Raw genomic sequence first — 16,884 nt, 5'->3', positions numbered from 1 at the left:
TTCCGGTAAGTAATTAAGCTTCTGCTTCGTCACTGATCCACAGTGTGCTACTACCATTTATGGGATACGCAGTCACATGCTCCCAAGGATTCCATGGGAGTCTAAGACGGAGCTCTTGATTCTTACAGATCATAATGTACACAGCTCAATATGCCTCTATGACTGATTGTCGTTACCAGCAGGTCCTTTCTCCTTGTCCTCCATATCCATCCTTCGCCCTTCGACGGTGAAGTACAGACTCTTGCTCGCACCCTCCAAAGCACTAGTGAGGCTTCCACCGATACCTTGCAGCATCTGCACAAGCTGTGCTCGGAGTCCGTCGCGACCTCCAGGAATGCTGCCAACCCATTTCGTGCCGTCCACATCGAAGACCTTGCCTTCTACTCTTGCACCCAAGAGCATCAACTTCTGAAGACCAGCCTGTACCGCTGGTTCGTAGTAGTCTGGACTCGCCTTCCGGCTTGGCGCAGGGAAGTCGGGCTTGGAAGGTGACAGGATGGATAGGACGGCCTTGAGGTACTGGGGAGCGACATCGGGGAAGGCGACAACAGCGAGAGGACCCGAGAGTAGAGGCTCTAGTTCCAACTTTAGCTTCCTGTTGTTTGCGATTTCGTGTGCCCGTCTGGAGAGACCGTGTGTGAAGCGCTCGTCCTCTGCGTCATTACTCGTCTGCGGTATCTGCGCGCTCGTGGGTGTGCGCGGGTCTGTGGGGTGTTGTGCATGGTCCAACATGGACTGTTCCGGGTGGAAGAACTCGACAACTCTCAATGCGCTTGCAAAGATGTTTGTCTGAATGACCTGCATCTTAACTTCATCTGCAAGCGTCTCTTGTCCATTCTTCGCCCTCTCCGCATCCAGCTTGCGTAGTGCAATAGCCAATTCCCTTCTTATGCTCATCCATTCTACCGCTTTGACGTTGTTGTGCTGGAATATCAAAATCAAAGGCGACGACTTGAGGAGCGATTGATACTGCCGGTGCAGTTGCGTTTTGCGGACCTCCGGCGGCTTGTGAGAGGGCGGTTGGGTGGGCGGGTATCGTAGCACTGGGGGCGCGGCTTTGTGTGTCTGCTGAATGGGAGGTGCGGGTGTCGTCGCTGAGGCAGCTGCTACCGAGGCGTAGGTCGCGATTGCGGGTAGAGAGATGGGGTGGGTAGGGTGTGAAGCGCAGGCGCCGAGGGCACGCGGCCTAATACGTATCCTTGGAGGCATTCTGTATGACAGTTAGTATTCTTCCAGGAAACCCAGTCTCTATAGAGGAGCAGGAATGCTTACGTGAGATGTGGTCGCGAAGCAATTGAGAGACGGCTTCGCATCTCCAAATATTTCCATGCGCTTTGAGATTCGGCATGGTCTGTGCACGATTCTGAGAGGGCACATCTCCCGCGCACGGGAATCATCCACAACGCATATCACGTTTCAACTGTTTCGTTTCTGTCTAAACTTGACTGGGCTATTTCATTTCTCCGTCGTGACTCTGGCGAGACATCCATATAGTCGTGCGCGCATGGCGGCTTCCATCTGTAGGGCTGCAGGGCAACCGCGAATACAAAGAACACCATTTCAGAGCTTTCGACATGTTAGATATATAGCGGTAAGTCAGCTTAGCTGAGAGTCTTCTTTGGATTCAACATCTAACGATCAATGAGACCGACTCAAGAAATCGATTATCCAAATTCTGGGCACCAACCGGTGGTATATCACCACAAGACAGCGAGCAAGGTACCAACATTACACAGTACGAATCCGTCTTGACTGACAATCTTCAGATGATTCTCATTCTCTCCTTGTTCGGGGTGGCTTTTTGCGCCAGGTAAATACCTAGAATCTCTCCATTTCAACCACCACCCTAACTCATCACGTGCAGGCACATTCTGGAGTTTTCCACCTTCTGCCCCTAGGTCTACGCGTACAAAACAAGCTCGAAGCTCTGATCGACAAGCATATGAGCTCTATCGGCGCTTCAAAGCTCGCGCTTTCGTCAATAACCACAGAGGCATTATGGCGGCAAACTGGTCGCTACTCCGCCAACTCAGAACTCTTACGCATCAAGGATAGGAGAGAATCCGGCTTCTTGCTATCGCCGACTCATGAAGAGGAGATCACAGCACTTGTAGCCAGTATGGTGCATTCTTATAAAGATTTGCCATTGAGATTGTACCAAACTGGACGGAAGTACCGCGACGAACGAAGACCAAGACAGGGCTTATTAAGGGCTAAGGAGTTCATGATGAAAGATCTCTACACTTTTGACTACTCAACAGAATCTGCGCTAAGAACCTATGAGGAAGTACGGAATGCCTACAACAATCTCTTCAACGAGCTCAGACTGCCTTACCTTGTTGCTGACGCCGATTCTGGCAACATGGGAGGCAGGCTAAGCCATGAATATCACTTCGTTTCACCCAAAGGTGAAGACAATGTGTGGTCTTGCAACTCATGCGATTACATTGCGAACGAAGAGCTTGCGGAGAAGAGCAGCCAAAACCCCACGTCAAATGACGAGAGCTGGCATGCGTTCACTGGTATTAGCGTCGACAAGAAGACAAAGATCAATGTATGGATCCCGCGTTCGTCCTCGACCGCGACAACAAAAGCGAATCAAGGGCATGAATGTGTCAATCTACATGCTGTCAAAAAAGCACTTCCAGAGAACATTGAGCTAGATACTGGCATAGAATCCTCATCACTCACTGCTTTGCTCCAAAAGACCACAGACATCATTGACCTCTTCGATCCCTCCCTCACCTTCGACAAACACGATAAATCCCTTTCTAATCCTCAATCTTCCGCCCTGAACCTTACAACCATCGAGACTGGCGATCCATGTCCTCGTTGTTCCAACGGAAAGCTCGACGTCCAAAAGGCTATCGAGGTAGGCCATACTTTCCACCTCGGCACCCGATACAGCAAGCCTCTTAACGCAGTAGTTGCGTTGCCAGACCAAAACCTTTCATCACCAATTCAAATGGGCTGTCACGGCATCGGCGTTTCGCGTATCATTGGAGCCGTGGCTTCGCTCCTCTCAGATGCCAAAGGTCTGAATTGGCCGAGGGCGATAGCGCCCTATGAAGCCATCGTTCTCACATCTCCACAAACCGAGGATAGGGATGCGACAGAGGTGTATGATGCGCTTTACGGTGAAGTTCGGAACGGAGATGTAGACCTTGTGTTGGATGATCGGTCAGGAAAGAGCGTAGGATGGAAACTGAAGGATGCCGATTTGATCGGATACCCGGTCGTCATTGTACTGGGTAGGAGTTGGAAAGACAGGAGGGAAGTTGAGGTACAGTGCCGAAGATTAAGGTTCAAAAAGGACATTCGTCTAGATGATTTGAGACAGGAAGTTTTGGGGCTGCTGGAGCAGTTGTAGTCTACCTGTACAGCAGAGTCTAAGTGTAGATTGACGGCGGATTGGAGCGCCGGTGCATCAAGCAGGCATACTCTACTTTATATGAGAAATTGAATGCAGGCCGTGTCAAAGCTCTAGACTTGCGAGTTCAAGTGAAGTGAAGTAGACAGCAGTTTTGTAGTTTTTCCTGAATATGTAGCCAAAGGTCATACTGGTGCGCTTAAACTACAGCGCTAGCTTGAAACATCATGTTTCATGCACTTGTATTTATATCTTTTGAGATCTTACTGCAACAACTTCCTGCGTTCTTACGTAGACACACTTATATTTCCCTGGAAGCTCAAATTCGTGCCTTTTGTTATCAGCCGCGATGAGTGAGCCTTCCCGCACTCTCGTACCCATCCTCCAGGCAGTCGCAATCATTGCGCCAGCCGTATACACAGGTAATGCAACTTTGCCAGAATATCTAAAGACTGGCTAAACATATACGTTCAGGCTTCACTTTCGCATACAGCCATGTCGTCATGCCGCCCCTCATCACGCATGCCCCGCCAAAACTCCTAGCCAAACAATGGCTTCAAGCCTACCAATTCGCACCCATCTTTGTCGCCCCCCTCATCTTGACAGGCACTTCGAGTACTGCTTTCCTCGCCTATACTTCCAAACGATCTTCTTGTTCGGCGACAGTACTGTATGTTGTCGCTGCACTGGCGAATGCTAGTATCATCCCGTATACGGCGCTGTACATGGAGCCTGGAGTGAACGGTGCAGGGAAGTGGAAAGTGCAGGAGATATTGAATGAAGAGGGAGTTGTGTTGAAGAGACTTGGGCAGGGAACTGATACAGACACGGCAAGTGAGGCGGCAAAGAAGTGGGCTGAGAAAGTGGATATGAAGGCTATTGCTGAGACATGGGTGAGAACTAATGCGTGGCGATATATCATTACCGCAATCGCCACCCTAGCAAGTGCAACTGCCTCCGTTGTGAAAAGCTAGAATAGAGTATATATGGGATCGATCTTTGATCCTGACCACCAACTTTGTTTCTATTAGATGCAATATCTGCACCACACCTTCCCAAGGATACTTTGTCTGCAACTCTCAACCAGTATCAACGCCTTAGCCTTCTTGTCCCAGCCATCCACACTTCCGGTAGATGCTCTTGATAACCTGCACATGCTCTCGATCATGTATATCCAAAGTTTCATACACCTTGTTAGACGCCATGTTGAAGACTCCCACTCCATCTAATTTCCTGGGTTCGAAGCTCCGAGAAGGCAACAGAGTGATTGTGCTGAAGCCTTTTATCCCACCGTACCGCTAAAGCAACCATACTAGCATATTCGACGTTTCTGCCTATACACAGACGTGATATCAACTCGACCGTAAAGACAGCCCCTGTATGTCTTTCGGCAACGGGTGACACAGCTGCCCTAGCCTTGAAGATGCTGCCTTTACCAACGGTCGTACTTGGTGAGGTGACAGTAGATGTACTGAAGAAGTGTTCATGCAGTTCCAGTATCTCGAGACTCGATGCTAGGATATATGTGTTACAGGCACGTTTTCAAACGCAAATGTACGGCTGTGCATTTATTTCTCCCTCAGCTGATCGTACATCCAAACTTTACACGTGTAACAATGCATCCGCATCGATGAAAATAATCAATATGCTCTTGGACTAAGAGCAGATAGAACCATTTGCCTTCGAATACTGGGGGTATATAGTGTAAGTTTTCTTCTAGGCCCCGGTCGTGGCGTAGCAGGCGTAGCGGGCGTAGCAGGCACCTCCGTTGCTGACTTATCGGATTCTAATTGAACGAATGGTCTGTAATTTATGTCCGCCTCTAGAAGGTCCTCCTGTAATGAGTTCCTTAGTCTAGCGTCCTCTTCATTCGTGGCTTCACGGGTTGTTGGAGTGCGCCTAGCCAACCGCTCTGCAAGAATTTGATAATCCCGTGAAAGTTGTATATTGGCGATACGGTCGTAGGAGCGTTTGGTAGGCTTCCATGATGAATCAGCAGTCCCGTTCGCTTGCCATATGTCTTTGTGCGAGCTAAGGATATCTCGTTCTAATTGTTCGACATCCTTAGTGCGCAATTTCATCTTTTTGTTTTCGTCTCGACTATTGACAGCTGAAGCGCTCTCAAAGCCTGTGTTTTCTAGATGTCTTGAGAGCTCCTGAAGAGTCTTCTCACGGATTTCACTAGCTGACCGAACTCTTTTCGTGGGACTGGGCTGCTCCGGGGAACTCGAGAGTTTCTGACCTGACACTGGGATTGGAGATGTGATTGTGCCGTTGCTTCTCGATTCAAGAGTAGGGGAAGCCGACTTGATCTTGGTAGAAAATTTCTCCTGTCCGATGATTTTCCATACAGGAACCGAGTTTTCCTGTATAGATCTTGCTTCCTCTACCGTCAAAGATTTCAAGTTTCTCATCGAGATGAACTTAACGTCTTGGTATAAACTCTCAACATCTATATCTATACCCCGCGTCTTCAACATGTGTCGTATCGCAACTGCACGCAGCCGGCTTTTCAGGTTAATTCTTCGGTGTTCACGGTGTAAACCCCGCCACTCTTCCACAGGTGACCATACCCTGTCTCTCGCTTTGCTGTTCTGTCGCGCGCTTACTGTCATATTTTGGTACAAATTCCAAACATCTATGTCTATACCCCGCATCTTTAACATCCCTTGCATCCCAAGTGCACGCAGCCAGAGAGTCTCTTTACGTCTTTGGTCTCCAGTGTTCAAACCTGTACTCATAGCATCGATCTGTTGCGATTGACCTTTAGCTCTGCGGCCCGCCTTTTTCGCGTGCGACGATGTCTGTGGATCCTGGTCGCCTGACTCACACAGAGTATCTACCTTTTCTTCGTCCTCTTTGCGAGATATCGATGAAAGCTGTCGTCCAGAATCTGTTGTGAGGTAGTCATGACCGGATTTATCATTTAACATATTGCGCTCCTTTGATAGCCTGCTAGCAGCTGCGATTGCGCACGGATTCATTTTCGATTCTTCGGTGTTTATGCTTTCAACCGAAGACCAACGCGCTACCATTGCGCCAAGGCTTCTCTTTAGGAAGTGTGTTAGTTTTGGTCTTAGTGCTGGGTTGTGGCTCTCTGGCTGTGCTTCTTCTTTCAGGTTCCGACTCTTTTCTCTGTCTATCCTGAGTTCGTTCTGCTCTGTCTCGTATTCTATCCTGAGTCGTTTCGATCCCTTCTTGCGTTTCCTGGACACGATGTGTTCAAAAACCCGGAATCTTGAAAGCTCTTTCTTCTTATGCATGTCCTGAGACTGAACATCTACTTTCAATTGCTCGTGTGTATCAAGCGCGGCTTTATTGATGACTTCCTTGACAGTTTCAATGCTTTTCCCGGAATCCAACCACACAGCACCAAGGATAGCTTCAACCGCCTCGGGAATCGCCTCGCTAAACGCATTGTCGGCATCGAGCCTGGCATCGGGCTTTGAGGTCCGCTGATCATACCATACCAAATTTTCGCGTATACCAAGTGCTTTCCCTTTTTTGAGAAGAACCTTTCGATTTTCTGAATTCCTTTGCATCGTATTGTAGTTTACTGCTTGTTGTCTCAGCTCAGATATGTGAGCTGCACGTCGAACATACCTGCAGGGTTTCCCGTTTGGAACCAAGTATCGCACAAAGCCAACGTGAGAAGGCGATCACCTAGCAGTGCCATTCGGTTGTTCCTTTCGACATGATAAGTCTTACCGTCGAAGTATAGTGGTGTAGCCGACGATGTGAGCTTTAGTGCTTCGATGCACAGCATTTTGTTCTTGAAACTGTATCCTATACGTTCCTCGACACGCCCAACCTTCGCCGCTACATCAACTAGATCATGGTAGACAATTGGTGGGGGTGTATGCCACTGCAACCGATTGGCCTCAAGCTCCTGGAAAACCTGATCTTTTCGTTGAAACAGGTCTGGATTACGAGCTTTAAAATTAGAATACGTGCTGTTCTCTTGAATATCATCTCGACTCCAAATGCTTTTGTGGTTCCGGTTGTGTAAGGATCTTTTTACATGCCATGTAAATGGGTTGCTCCTGCCGGAGAGCTTCGCTGGGAGGCGGCAACGAACACGTCTCGGTGGTCTAGGCCACTTCTGCAATCTACATGACATCCATTGCCTGGGCTTAGGAGGCATCCCGAAAAAGTTGCGCAACCTGCACCTTGGGAAGACTGGCCCATGTCAGTAGTCTGCTTTACCAGAAACGCGGCGTTCTGGTTGGTCGACGGGGTACAAATCGCACGTTACGTACCAGCGCAGCGTCAATTGGGAGGGAGTGTTCTATACCCGAATGCTGGGATAGAGCAGTTTTTTTCTACGCCACACTTAAGATGGGTGGATCGAGCGCTTGGTTTCGATGATGTCGATGACGGAAGAGTTATGAGAGACATGTATGGTCCACCAGTAGTGTGAATCCTTAGTGCATCGACCGCACAGACAATCCTTGCTACCCCTTCAAGACAAACGTTACCCAGGCACGGTTCGAAATTCCATCAACAATACTCAAAATGACGATGTACATTACGGCTCATCATCAAGCTCAACAGAAAAAAAAAGAGCCAAGAATGCAGGCAGTCACGAAAATAGTATAGTAGTTACCAACGTCAACTTACCTGACGCCTCTTTCGTTACCAGGACTATCTGGACTTGGGCTTCTTATGCATTGTATGATTTGGGCTCGGATGGTAGCCATGTGAAACAACTATTATTGGCCGTTGACTAGCCGTCAGTTCCGCGATCAGGTTGTCGAAGATACTTGATCAAAGATGATTGAAAAGCGATTCTAAGTCATGTTGTATAATTGGAAGTGGTGGCGTATGCTTGCGCGAGTGAGCTACTGGCAAGTGCGTCGGCGAATTGGCATACAATGAACGGCTGCTCGGAGGATGTACCTATGGCCACATTGTACCATCCATCACGCATAATATAATTGGTTTCTCAAACGTGCTGCGTGTCATATCACACGTCATATACGTCAATTCCACAACAACATGACCACATGGCTTTGAGCTCTAAAGTATAGTAGTGAAGTCGAAGAGGGCTTTTGTATTGTCAATGTCATCACATTTAAGAATTACACGAACCGCAAGAGTACTCCCGACGTTCGTACTTATGGTCTGGCTTCATATGTAGGTCACACCAACTCCTCTGATGCCAAAGCCCAGCGTTACATTCTATCGCCAAGAGAGAAGGACACGTACGGTACAAGAAGAAAAAACCGGGAGAACATGGTGGATCAAGACTAGGAGTCTTCTGGCCAGCCAAAATAGTTACTTTGACCTTCAGCTGTCCAATCTACAACACCAGCCTTTTTGATAATTTCTTTGCTGGCCGTACGCTCTGCGGATTAGAAAACACGTCTAACGGATCGATTTCCGCCTTGATGCGCTCCAGTCTATCGACATTGCCACCCCAATACAGGCGCGCGCTGTTGTCACCTAGTTCAGGATCTACATAACCTGCATACGCTCCTTAGTCGTGGTTTGGTAACGCATCGATGATGATATCGTTCACATCGGTAAGAAACTTGCGAGTTTTGTTATTTACCTTGCGTGTTGTCAATAAGCATGCTTGTTAATTAAAGACATGTGAAGTCCTTACCTTTCCAAACATATTTACAGCATACGATTGATGATAGAAGAGCGCGTCGCGGTGTCCGTACGCTGTAGCATCAGATGCCACGTCGTTGATAGCGCCGCCCTCAAGATCCCAAATGATGAACCACAGCGCGCCACCTTTGTCTGCTCCTTCAATATGCGTGAAGAGCTTGTCGACTGCGATGTCGGGTATTATGTCTTTCTCTGTGTATGCGAGAGATTTGGCGTAGAAGTTGGACTGGATGCCCCCCACAATTTCCAAAGCCACATCTTCGCTCCAGTGACCTACCACACCAAGCCAATCTTTAAGTTCTATTGAGTCAGATCCTGAACTCGAAGGAAGACGAGAGGTAATGTTTAGGCTGTCGAATTCAGTCTGGCTACCGAAGAAAGTGCCCGTGATGATGGCGCCAAATTGTTCCGTCAAGATGTATTGACTCGCGAACTTCCTAGAAAGCTCGGGTTCGGAGACGAGCTTTTGCCACTTCTTGAACGCTTCAGCCTTTGTTGCAGAAGAGCCATCGTGGAAATTGTACGAGTAAAGCACAGCTTCACCAGGCTCAGCCTGAGTGCGGACCTTGAACTCGGTGACTATCCCAAACCCGGCTGCGGCTCCCTTCATCGCGAAGATGATATCTGCATTCTGTTCTCTCGAAGCACGCACTACTGTCGAGTTGGCCAGAACCACCTCTACCTCTTCTACATGATCGAGTGAGGACCCCCACATCCGAGATGTTGGTCCTAGGCCACCAATCGTTGCATGACCTCCAATACCTACTTGTGGACAAGTGCCATGGGCAATAGCACGATTGCCGTTGTCGTGTAGTCGCTTCGTGACATCGCCTAAAAGCGTTCCACTACCGATAGTAGCCTGCCAGGTTGACTCATCCATGAAGAATTGCTGAAAAGACTTCATGTCGACTACAATGGTGCTGTCCTGACCACCTATACCGTAGTTGGCATAGGAGTGTCCGCCACAGCGCGGCTGAACTTTGAGGCTGTTATGCACGGCACATTTGACGACTGCGGCGATCTCGTCGGTAGTCTTGGGGTACGTAATAGCCACTGGCGTCAGCGGTATATCGAGGTTGTATGGCTTGACGTGTGAGAGTTGGAAAAATGGCGTGTTCTTGGAAGCAACATTCTCTTTTCCAATCGCGTTCTCGAGACACTTCTGCACAGGAGAACTGGAGGAATTGCCCATGGTACAGAAGGGGAATGTCTAGTCAGAATGTCAGCTGCTTGCTAATCCTGCGCTGGGACTGAATGTACTGAAGGGGTTCCCCGTTGTCAATCTGAATGCTTGTGAATATACGTGAAGGCGTTCGAGCGTGGCTTTGAGTTGCTTTCTAGCTGAGTCACTGACGTTACCTGACTTGCAAGTGTATTCTGTATTAGGTGGAATAGCAGTGATCCAAGGGATATAAAAGTCCGTCCAGACATTAAGAACGATGCTAAGAATAGGCAATGTATTCACCGTCCAGATGCCTAGCAAACACTCGCCCAATCACCCTACCCACGAATAGAGTTAGGTTGTCAACCCTATGTTCTGACCGTACGACCAAGAGCGCTGTTTGCGCTTCGAGTGTCACCCGCATGGTTGCGACAAGTCTACAAATACCGGATAGACGGTCCTGGGCAAGGCGGCTGCGAAGCGTGAATGGGCAGCATTTACGTGGGTATCTAACGACAATTGGCAAGGCGTGACAGTGCCATGCCTGCAATGCATGTTTCAGTCTCGGCCTGCCGCGTAGGGAGTACTTTACAGCCAATCCGATGGTCAGTGGCGTACCTTTCTGTGACAACTGAGAAGATGTGTGCTGGATTTGAGAGACCGCGTAAACCTGGAAGTGGCAAAGGTGTAGATCGCGAGGCAGAGATCGCTCCAGGCTGCCCCCACCTTTGTTGTCTACACAAGGTAACCAACTGCTGATCTACGCTCTCACCAGGCAGCCGTAGTGGAGACTGAAAGTATAATTTTATCTCGGTTCCACCACCGTTCTTTCGGCACTCAATACCATATGCTTCGTGTTCGATGATGTGGTATCACCTCTGCCTCTTCTTTCTCCTTCTCTTTCGCAAGGTCGTATAGGAAGAAGTCGATGAGAATAGCGTTGACCTTGGCGTTTGGTTTAAGCTTTAGAATCTCCCTACGAAGGAGCTCTGCAGCCCAGATGCTACAACCCCGTATCTGCATCTCCCAAGAGTGGCCAGATTCGATGATTCCCTGACGGCGTATCTTATTCTCGAGAGACGGGCAGTACCAGATTATGCCTAATGAATGTAGCATCTGTGGAATGCGGTAATCTGTAGAAGCGCCAGTTAGTCTGGACTACGACCATAGATAATATTTAACCATACCTGCGAAGATGGTAATCTTGTCAATGTCATCGAACTCGCCATAGCTCTCACCGTCGAACGCAGCCCATAGGTCTGCAACGAAGATCTGGGCTCGCTTCAAAAAGCGCACCTTCTTATTCTCAAATCTGCCTTCATCCCTGAAGCAATTAAACTTTTCAGCGAGTAGGTTCACAAGACCGGCTGCAGAGTTGTTCGCGTCTTCAATGAGTGTGGTTACACTGCCATCAAATTCCTGCGAAGTTAATCATAAATAAAACTGTTTGTGGGTGTGATGGTGATCTACAACAAACGCACCTCCTCTAGAATTTGTCCGGCTTCTCTAAGGCATCGCACCCTCTGCTCGAACATGGGGATCTCCTCGTCGGTACCAGAAGTGAAGATGGTTCGCAGGACTTGGTCTGAACATTGTTCCTGGTCAACCCAGAAAGCTGGAGTAGTGATTGGGATGTCTTGTTCCAAGGCTCGTTGTAATATTGCAACCAGACTCCAATATCCCGTCCATCTCTTTCCCTTGTACACTACGGCGAAGCGCTCCTCGTCGTTCTTGTCGCTCCAGAAGCTAAAGTTTAGGAGGTCCATGGTGAAGATGAAGTTTACAGTGGTCTCGTCTTTTGCTTTGGGGTGTAGCTCATGCTCCGACCAGGTCTTGGTTGTGTAGTTGCGCTTCTCCATCTCGTCAAAAACAAGCTGTGCGGCGACTTTGGTAGATCGCATATCGAGAGCAACGTCCATGCTATTATCGCAGATGAAGTGGGCATTTTCCAGGACTTTTGTTTCTGGTGGACCTTGGTCTTTGGCACCACCGCCCCAATGCTTCCGCATGAGGTCTAGCAGCTCCAGGTCGACTTCGTCGTCGGACATGATTATGGTGGGAAGCCAGTTTTTGGTGTCCCGGCGCGTTCAAGGTCGACGATCCACTCGTAGGGCGCTCGTTTAGGTGCCAAGCTTCGGAGGCTGAAGGCAAGCGGCGCAGGCCCAGTGGAGCGGCGCTACCCAGCTGCACTGACGTCTCTCACCTGTCGCCTTTCTCTCGAGACGGCAGCTGTCCAAGTTTCGCATGTCGTAGCCTCGCCCACAACACGACTTCGTTTTCGCCCATCTCCACCCCCGAACCCGCAATGGCACGCGACAGGTTTGCTCGGCAGAGCCTCGGTGGCACGCTGCATCAGCGCATCAGAGAGGTAGTTCGCACCACGCGCAAACATGCCATGTGCCAGTCGCTAATCACATGCAGGCACGCGTCTTGATGGTAGGAGCTGGCGGCATCGGCTGCGAACTGCTCAAGAACCTCGTTCTCACCGGCTTCGGCGAAATTCACATTGTAGACCTCGACACCATCGACCTCAGCAACCTCAACCGCCAGTTCCTGTTCCGCAACGAGCATATCAAGAAGTCCAAAGCATTGGTACGGCAATGGTCCTGCTCGCGCCGCCGTCTCCCGCCTTGCGCTAACTGCCTGACAGGTTGCGAAAGAGTCGGCCGGCAAGTTCAACCCCAACGTCAGCATCGTAGCGTACCACGACAACATCAAGGATGGCCAGTTCAGTGTCGCCTGGTTCCAGAGCTTCGGCCTCGTCTTCAATGCGCTGGACAATCTGGACGCGCGGCGACATGTCAACAAGATGTGTCTCGCGGCCAACGTCCCGCTGATTGAGAGTGGCACCACTGGCTTCAACGGCCAAGTTCAGGTTATCAAGCGGGTGCGCAACACCACTCAGATACCTTGTCAAGCTCCTATGCTGACTTTACTACAGGGCGAAACCGAATGCTACGATTGCACGCCCAAAGACGCCCCCAAGTCGTTTCCCGTATGCACCATCCGAAGCACGCCCTCGCAACCCATCCACTGCATAGTATGGGCCAAGTCATATCTCTTCGCCGAGATCTTTGGCACCTCAGAAGACGAAGCGCCCGAGCTAGACCATAGCGAATATGCCGATAATGCCAGCGAAGTCGCAAACCTACGAAAGGAAGCACAAGCGCTGAAGCGAATTCGCGATTCCATGGGCTCCCACGACTTCCCGCGACTGGTTTTCGACAAGGTTTTCCACGAGGATATCGAGCGGTTACGGAGCATGGAAGACATGTGGAAGACTAGGAAAGCGCCCGAGGCATTGGACTACGACACGCTTATGCAGGAATCGTTGGGTGCCGGTACAGGAATCGCACAGCAAGACCAAGTCACGTGGAATGTAGCAGAGAATTTCGCCGTCTTCGTGGACAGCATCAAGCGACTCAGTACTCGGCTGGAAGAGACGCGCGCAAACGCTGATGTTGGGAACTCGGTTCCTATTCTCAGCTTCGACAAGGACGACGTGGACACGCTGGACTTTGTCGTCGCAAGTGCAAACCTGCGCTCACATATCTTTGGCATAGAAATGCGGTCCAAATTTGACATCAAGCGTAGGGGAACCATGTACACTGTCGGAACGGCTGCTAACAAGATGCAGAAATGGCTGGCAACATTATTCCCGCGATTGCGACTACAAACGCCATGACTGCCAGTCTCTGCGTTCTACAAGCTTTCAAAGTCATGCGCGAACAGCTCGACAAAGCCAAGATGGTCTTCCTCACCCGTAGCACCGAGCGCGTCGTCTCAAGCGAGTCACTACGACCACCAAATCCCCGCTGTGCAACTTGCGGTGTATGCTATGCCACGCTGCATGTCGATCTACCGCGTGCGAAACTGAGCGATCTGGTCAATATCATTCTGAAGAAACAGCTGGGCTATGGAGAAGAATTCAGCGTCAAACGAGATTCGGATATCCTCTACGATGTCGACGAGGACATGCATCTCGACAAGACATTCGAGGAACTCGGCCTTAACGGCGACACCTTCCTCACAATCTCCGACGATTCGGAAGAAGATGGAAAGGTTGATTTGGTATTTTCTGTGATACACCAAGATTTCACCGAGAACGCAAACCCACTCAGGTTACCGGATGAGGTCAAGATTGCGACAAAGCCCAAGATATCTATACCAGAGACCAATGACCATGCGACTGTCAACGGCACCGTTCTGAACGGTGATGTCAAGGATATCAGCAATGGAAACACGAACGGTGCTGCGAAGCGCACAGCCAGCGAAGCAGGTCTCCAGGATGAGCTCGTCCGGAAGAAGGGTAAGGTCATCGAGGAGTCACAAAAGAAAGACGATGGCCATATCACTATCGAAGACGACAAGAATGACGGAGCGATTGTCATTGATGATGACTGAACGACTTGGCGACAAGCTTGATTGCTGGCTGCAAGTCAGCGAACCATCATCTTACGTCTCGTCGTTGGCTCTATTGGCGATTACTAAAGTATACGATATACTTCACTCTTTTTTTCTTGCCGTTGGATCATAAGCGTTGGAGCCTGATTGCTTATGTCCATTGCACCTGGAACAACGGCTCGGTATTCGATGCGCTTGCAGCATATAGATTTCTTTTCTTGTACTATACATCAGCCAGCCATTTGGAGTCGTCGCCATGGACGTCTTCTGGATTCATAGGCATACCCCAGTCTAAGGAGCATTTGGTGGAAGGAAACACGTCTGGAGAAAGCCACCAGGCCGTCTTGCAAGGCCGGAATGGCAACTCATTGGGAAGATCTCAAACATTGTAGTAGTAAATGACTTAGACGGCAGATAAGCCGCCATCTAGATTCAATACACAATTGTGTGCATATTTGTTTTCAGCGAGAAACAGTGCTGCGTGAGCAATTTCATCCGGTTTGCCAAAACGATTCAACGGTATACGATGTTGAAGCTCAGAGGCATTCAAGTCTATTGATCGTCAAGAAAAGATCATCTTGCATCACCATATGATTCGACGCACCTTTTGTCATATCCGTTTCCACGTATCCAGGTACAATGGCATTGACGCGGACTTTGTGACTGGCATACTCGGTGGCCAGAGCGCGAGTGAAACCCAATACTCCCGCTTTCGATGCTGCGTATGCAACGGCCCCATAACCACCTTGCAGGCCCAGCAGCGAGCTGACATTAATGATGATTGGGACATCAGCGTCTTCCTTAGTCCTGCCTCCCAGGTAGCCATTTCTGTGCAAAAATTAATATGGTCAGCACATATACACGTAAATAAGGGAGCCAGCGTGCGCATTTACACAGCTATTGAGTGGGTTGCAGTACCGTAAGAGGAATTTCGTCCCCTGCATCACAGAAGTTAGATTGGTTTTGACGATGTTATCAATTTGGCCTTCATCCAATGCAGAGAATAGCTTTGCCTGCGTTACACCGGCACAATTCACTACTACGTCGATGTGTGAGGGGTGAGTAGGATACTTGCGCGTGTCAGGTCGGGGAAGACGAGCAGCAAATTGGCAAGAGGGACTCAGCGACCAAAAGTTCGAGCCTTTAGATATGTCTCCAGCTATATGTCCATGTTGGTATGGCGAGCTCGATGTTCCGGATAGTCTGGACGCCTCACTATCGTCAGGTGAGGCTTGGAGTCCGGAAGACGACAAAGGCGATAAGCCTGCTAGAGCCTTTTTTAGATTTTCTTCTGAGCGAGAGATCAGGGTGCAGCGGTATGCGTTCTTGGAGAATAATTGCGCGATTGCGAGACCGATGCCTCGGCTACCGCCCGTGATGAGGACGTGTTTTGGGCGACTTGCCATGGTCGGTTTGGTACTTTTCGGTCCTGGACTGCAGTCGAGACGTTGGTCAGGGGAGAGAGGTACCCGAGACACAGTTTTCGTTTCAGAAGCAATCGCAATGGTTGTATTCTAATGGCCTTCCAACGAACAAGCTAGAAGGGAGATACAAAAGTAGATGATGTAAGCCATGTTCTGCCCGCGCGAGAAAACGTGACAGCGCGCGCCTCCACAACTTCCCCGCGAACCCACCATTTCTCTTGCGCAACGTCACACACCACATCTTCCACTCGACATATCACACTCCAACTATCTCCGGCGCTAAACAGAGTCCCAGCATACATTACAGACAATAATGGCTGACGAAAAATCAACGAAGTACGTCACTCTGGTCTCTAACGACGGCTTCGAGTTCAAGATCCTCCGTTCAGCAGCATGCATAGCAGGGACGATTAAGAAGGCACTGGATCCGCTGTGTAAACATATCCACCTCACATGTACACCACATCACAAGCTAACGATCTACCTCAGCCGGCTTCAAGGAAAACGAGGAGAACACCGTCCACCTAGCTACGATTAAGTACGTTTCCCCGGACGCGTTCCTTGGCCGATTACCATAGCCTCAACAAACGAGATATGCATGGAAATCCTAACTAATACAACGTAGTGGCGTAGTTTTGGAGAAAGTGTGCGAATACCTCTACTACAACCAAAAGAACGCTGAAAGTAAAGATGTCTCGGACATGGATATTCCGCCTGAACTCTGCTTGGAGCTGTTGATTGCGGCGGATTACTTGGATGGTACGTACATAGGAGCTACGTCGGGAAGGGGCGGTTGCTGACTATCTCTAGTTTGAGGTGACGATTGCAAGACCCGCGATAGTCCGGTGTATTCTCCCCAGCGCCTTTTTACACAAGGATACGAAGGCACATGGGCATGGTGTTTCAGG

General features: G+C 49.6%; 7 protein-coding genes across 7 annotated transcripts; 3 read left to right on the top strand and 4 right to left on the bottom strand.

Annotated features, from left to right (window-relative positions):
• Nucleotides 1-156: 156 nt before the first annotated feature.
• Nucleotides 157-1,209, bottom strand: GT037_005112 (uncharacterized protein; the record flags this gene model as incomplete). Its single annotated transcript, XM_038930159.1, has 1 exon — nucleotides 157-1,209. The coding sequence occupies one exon, from the start codon at nucleotides 1,207-1,209 to the stop codon at nucleotides 157-159; it is 1,053 nt and encodes a 350-aa protein (XP_038787109.1).
• A 432-nt stretch (nucleotides 1,210-1,641) lies between these two features.
• On the top strand, nucleotides 1,642-4,344 carry GT037_005111 (prolyl-trna synthetase; the record flags this gene model as incomplete). Its single annotated transcript, XM_038930158.1, has 5 exons — nucleotides 1,642-1,692; nucleotides 1,737-1,810; nucleotides 1,948-3,251; nucleotides 3,715-3,792; nucleotides 3,845-4,344. 5 exons carry the CDS (start codon nucleotides 1,642-1,644, stop codon nucleotides 4,342-4,344), a joined length of 2,007 nt encoding a protein of 668 aa, XP_038787108.1.
• A 666-nt stretch (nucleotides 4,345-5,010) lies between these two features.
• GT037_005110 (uncharacterized protein) lies at nucleotides 5,011-7,547 on the bottom strand (the record flags this gene model as incomplete). The annotated part of the gene is made up of 2 exons (XM_038930157.1): nucleotides 5,011-6,926; nucleotides 6,974-7,547. Coding segments are annotated over 2 exons (2,490 nt in total), but the record flags the coding sequence as incomplete, so codon positions are not given.
• Nucleotides 7,548-8,849: 1,302 nt separating this feature from the next.
• GT037_005109 (uncharacterized protein) lies at nucleotides 8,850-12,196 on the bottom strand (the record flags this gene model as incomplete). The annotated part of the gene is made up of 5 exons (XM_038930156.1): nucleotides 8,850-8,924; nucleotides 8,979-10,196; nucleotides 11,025-11,281; nucleotides 11,336-11,567; nucleotides 11,630-12,196. 5 exons carry the CDS (start codon nucleotides 12,194-12,196, stop codon nucleotides 8,850-8,852), a joined length of 2,349 nt encoding a protein of 782 aa, XP_038787106.1.
• A 257-nt stretch (nucleotides 12,197-12,453) lies between these two features.
• On the top strand, nucleotides 12,454-14,552 carry GT037_005108 (ubiquitin-activating enzyme e1 3; the record flags this gene model as incomplete). The annotated part of the gene is made up of 5 exons (XM_038930155.1): nucleotides 12,454-12,516; nucleotides 12,570-12,740; nucleotides 12,799-13,035; nucleotides 13,090-13,738; nucleotides 13,786-14,552. 5 exons carry the CDS (start codon nucleotides 12,454-12,456, stop codon nucleotides 14,550-14,552), a joined length of 1,887 nt encoding a protein of 628 aa, XP_038787105.1.
• Nucleotides 14,553-14,955: 403 nt separating this feature from the next.
• GT037_005107 (3-oxoacyl-reductase) lies at nucleotides 14,956-15,958 on the bottom strand (the record flags this gene model as incomplete). The annotated part of the gene is made up of 3 exons (XM_038930154.1): nucleotides 14,956-15,104; nucleotides 15,157-15,380; nucleotides 15,471-15,958. The coding sequence occupies 3 exons, from the start codon at nucleotides 15,956-15,958 to the stop codon at nucleotides 14,956-14,958; spliced, it is 861 nt and encodes a 286-aa protein (XP_038787104.1).
• A 331-nt stretch (nucleotides 15,959-16,289) lies between these two features.
• On the top strand, nucleotides 16,290-16,791 carry GT037_005106 (poz domain-containing protein; the record flags this gene model as incomplete). The annotated part of the gene is made up of 4 exons (XM_038930153.1): nucleotides 16,290-16,410; nucleotides 16,466-16,514; nucleotides 16,602-16,735; nucleotides 16,787-16,791. The coding sequence occupies 4 exons, from the start codon at nucleotides 16,290-16,292 to the stop codon at nucleotides 16,789-16,791; spliced, it is 309 nt and encodes a 102-aa protein (XP_038787103.1).
• Between the last annotated feature and the right edge of the window lie 93 nt (nucleotides 16,792-16,884).

This window comes from Alternaria burnsii, assembly GCF_013036055.1.
Source record: "Alternaria burnsii strain CBS107.38 chromosome Unknown 740, whole genome shotgun sequence".
NCBI lineage: Eukaryota > Fungi > Ascomycota > Dothideomycetes > Pleosporales > Pleosporaceae > Alternaria > Alternaria burnsii.
This window is presented reverse-complemented; position numbering and strand designations above follow the sequence as displayed.